This window comes from Sinocyclocheilus rhinocerous, unplaced genomic scaffold, assembly GCF_001515625.1.
Source record: "Sinocyclocheilus rhinocerous isolate Xijiao unplaced genomic scaffold, SAMN03320098_v1.1 scaffold1215, whole genome shotgun sequence".
NCBI lineage: Eukaryota > Metazoa > Chordata > Actinopteri > Cypriniformes > Cyprinidae > Sinocyclocheilus > Sinocyclocheilus rhinocerous.
The window spans coordinates 1,076-5,373 of record NW_015628913.1 but is presented as its reverse complement, the minus strand read 5'-3'; the positions used below and the strand labels follow the sequence as shown (position 1 = coordinate 5,373).

Here is a 4,298-nt window from a genome sequence, read left to right as displayed (position 1 = left end):
TAATTAATTCAAAAGCCACTGAGCATATTAAAAAGCAATTATTCTTGTTTTGTTTTATGAAACAATCTTGATTTACTATATTTTAGTTTAGATTATTTATATTACTGAAAATACTTAACAGTAATTGTTCTTCAAATGTTTGTTCATTTATGATTTATAATTTATAAAGTTCTATAAAGTACATGTGACAAATAGAGCCAGAATTCTGAATATTTTCATAGCCCAGATTCAATTATAGATTATTCAACAGTTAGTTTCTTGTCTAATAATTTGGTCAAGCGGTATTCTATAAAAAAAAACAACAACTTTATTTTAACTCTGTAAAATAGTTCCAAACGAAGTCAAGAAACACACAGACTGGAACACAGTATGTGAATGGAGTGGGATTTAATGTTCACTGATGGGAACCGAGGTCACGATAGTAACCAAAGTGTTTTTTTTTTTTTTTATCTACAATATTTACATTTGCTCAGTGTGATGCATTCAAGGTATAAGTTTTATCAGTATACAGTATGCCTTCCCTGGGGATCAAACTCATGAACTCAGCACAGTTAGCGCTACCAGTTAAGATACCAGAATGCAGATTAGAAAAGCTCGAGGATACCAATAATCTTCTTAACATTTGTTTTTCTAGAGTGGACCATCTTATGATCATGCAGAAAGCCATTAACCACCATCACTCAGAACTGACAAGATTCACGACAGAGCTCACTTTTTGCCATCCCTAAATGAACAAAAAAAACATCAAAACTTTGCTGCTTCGGTATTGAAAGTGCAAAAAGAAAAAATAATTATCCCTGCTCTTCAGAACTCTTGCATAAGTTTAAGTTAAAAATTTTAGGAAATGTATTGAAAAGTATGGACTTGCACACAAATCACACTAAATATAATCTACAAAACATAGAAAAGACCATCTTGTGAGTTATGCACTTGCACAAATCATATATTATTTTCCCCAAGAGACCTAAGTCAAAGTTTTTCTTGCCCCAAAACTATTTTAGTTTTTATTTTATTTATTACCATTTTTCTTCCTCACTCTCACCCTTGAAATTAAATGGGCCATTTTATTATTTATTTTTTTTTGCTGACGTGGTTTGAAATGTATTTTGTATTTACTGAGTATTCTTCTCGTTTCCAGGTACGTCTAGTTAATTAGTCTTGTTAACCTGTTTTTCCTTTAAGTGCATGTAAGATCTCCTGTTTTCCTTGTTCTTTATCAATTTTTGTGCCATGTAGAGATTATTAAATGCTTCCCTAATTTCTGAACATGTCACAGATTAAGTTTTCAGTTCTGAAATTTATTACAAAAGATCAATGAATTTGTGATATTTCCTAATATTTCAAAAGATTAACTGATTTCATATGATACCTGTAGATATGACACCCCTTAAATCATATTATGCAGTGACTTTTTTTCTTTGTTTCTTATTTTTTTAAGATACACAAAAGATAAAAGATACAATTTGTGATGAGCTAAACTAGGCCACCTTAACAACACCAGTAAAAAAGAAAGACTACAGCTAAAACAAAACCATGTTTATGTTCTCCCCACAGAAGCAGCAAGATGTTGCTTGAAGACATTTGCTTTTGTAACATCACTAACAGCCTGTAAGCTACAAGAATACTAATTGTGCTCTCGAGGGGAGTAAGACAATGACATTCAGAAAGTGTTTGAAAATAAAACAGAGAAAAGATAACGCCTTGGGCATGGTCCTACATCAGTGTACATGAAAACACTACTTCATTAAGATGATCTGGTGATAACACTGCAGTGGTGTTTTAGCATAAGAACACAAACATTTACAGATCCAAGACAAACATTAACTGATCTAACTAGTTTCAAACTAGCACTAGCTCTGCGTCGTCACATTATCAATGAGGACTAAGACTTGAACTATAAGGAGGTGCAAATATTTATGATATATTCATTATTTTTGTTGAGAATTTAAAATGAAACAATACTGTGACCATTTTAATGCACACTTTTTATTTGGGTAGTTCAAAGCTAGCAAAAAAAACAGTAAAACATTTTTTTATAAAGTATTTTGTACTAGATTAATACAGTATTTTCCCCTGGCATTAAACTTTTCCAATCTACTTTGCAACCATGGCTGTTTGTTTGAAAGGGTGGCACCTCTTATTACAAAATAAAAACTAGTAAAATTATCAAAATGCCAAAACATACAGTAGACAGTATTTTAATCATACTAAATTCCTTGGTGACTTCATTTCTACAAAGATGATTAGGACATGAGGTCAAGTCTGTGAGGATGAAAACATGAAATCACCTTGCATCTGCCAGCATTGCCCTGACAACTGCCCATGCTGCAACAAAAAGAGCAGGAACACCTGAAATGAAACAAAGTAGGAAAAGTATATTTCAATCAACAGTTAGTAAACATTGTACTATAAGTGAAACTGATGATAAATCTTATGGTAATTTTATTATTTAAATTATATGAACTCTGAAGAAAAATATGATGCTGGTGACCATGTTGCAAATTTACATCAAAGAGAGTAAACTGAATTTGTAAAGTAATCGGAGAACTCAAACTTTAATGACATTGCATTCCTTAATATTATGTGGACTATTCTAACAAGAATGCATACGATTTTATTTCCTAATTTAGAATGCATTCCAGTAAACCACAATAAATGGCAAGAACAAAAGCTAACATCATGTACATGGATGTTAAAATGTCTTAGGACATTTTAGGGAGGCACTGAAGCATGATTAAGCTTCAACGACTCCCCAGGGGTTCAAGAGCACCAGTGGAGACTTGCACTCATAGATGGATATCCTGCAGCGTAATCTCCATAAAATACTGCTTGTTTACTTATTGCCAATGGAGTGTTTTTCACTCCAAACACTGGACAGGAAGCACATCTCTTCTGTCTGGTACAGTTGAAACTTGATTGAATATTTCAGTTCTGGCAAAACGTCTAAATAATTGTTTTATTTATTAATATATTTTTTTCCACTTTGAATAGTTGCCTTCAATTCACAATCAGCCATTCATATAAAGCCACAATCTGTCTGTTCATATAAAGTTTCCTTATACCCTTCATTACATACCCAAATCAAATTCATTACAAATAGAATCAAGTTCAAATCTGCTGGTGACTACAGGACTACTGTCAGTAATATGTATGTAATATATCATTTAATAGTTTGACAGATAGATGAAAAGCCCAAAAGACAGACATTAGGATGCTGAAATGCAAACCATAAAAATACTAAAATTCAACTTGAGTATTTCTTTGCTTTTGGAAAACCCCTAATGATGGTATTATTCAACAAATGTTAATATAAACTTATTTTATCATGCATATTTAATCTTGACTCAGCCACTAAACGAAAAAAACGCTGCTTTCTACTGATGAGATGCATGGTTTAACCTCAGAAAAACCAAGATCATATCATGCATATCAAGAAACAAAACTGCCTGGATCCGAGGGTGAGCATGTCAATCGAGGATGCCCTCCTCTCAGACAGCAGTTCCCATGGCGATGATGGGGTAACTGTGGGAGCCTAGGATTATCTCGCTGAAATAATGTGTGCCTTGACTCATACTACATTATTCTCTTCGTGATACCACTGAAGGAATGGAGCTCATTTCATGTGCTTTAACAGACACACATGCTGTTTTGAATCTGCTAGCATGACAATCTACTTATCATTAGGACATTTTCTGTAAATCAGGAAAAAAGTAGGTGAGAAGTCAGTCTCACATACTGTCAGTCTCAAGTGTATTTCCCACTGTCACAGCATTTGTACTTTCATCTGTCTGTTGAATCAACTCTTAAAGGTTGTCATGGCTGGTTTTGGTTTTTGGTTAACGTTCATGTTTTCATGTGTTATATGTTGTCTTTTTCATAGTTATGGTTCCTGTCATGTGTTTCCCTTGCCCTTATGCAATCCTGCTATTGGTTGTCTTGCTCATGTGTCTTGTTCTTATTGGTTGATTTGGTCATGTGGTTCTTAGTTCTGTTTTGTGATTGAGTCATTGTCTTGATTGTTCACAGGTGTTCCTTGTTTAGTCATATAGTCTTGTGTATAGATAGCCATCATGTTGCCATTGTCTTTTGTCTAGTGTCATGGTCATGTCATTGCCATGGTTATGCCATTGTCGTGTCAGTAAACTGTCATGTCAATGTCAATAGACATAAAATGGGGAACACCTGGAATCAAATAAACCTAATCAGGACAGGAACAGGAAACTAACCAAATATGGGCGTAGGAAGGCACATGGGGAGCAAGACACACAAAACACGGAACAAAGTCTGACATAACGCCC

The 4,298-nt window shown here is 33.9% G+C and overlaps 1 protein-coding gene across 1 annotated transcript in view; it reads right to left on the bottom strand.

Annotated features, from left to right (window-relative positions):
* LOC107738517 (parathyroid hormone 2 receptor-like) overlaps window positions 1-2,349 on the bottom strand; it is a gene marked incomplete at its 5' end in the record, with an annotated part of 29,899 nt that extends 27,550 nt beyond the window's left edge. Inside the window, one exon of the mRNA XM_016550274.1 lies at window positions 2,289-2,349. Within this exon, the coding sequence (XP_016405760.1) occupies window positions 2,289-2,349 (61 nt within the window). The remainder of the gene's footprint in view (window positions 1-2,288) is intronic.
* Window positions 2,350-4,298: the final 1,949 nt, after the last annotated feature.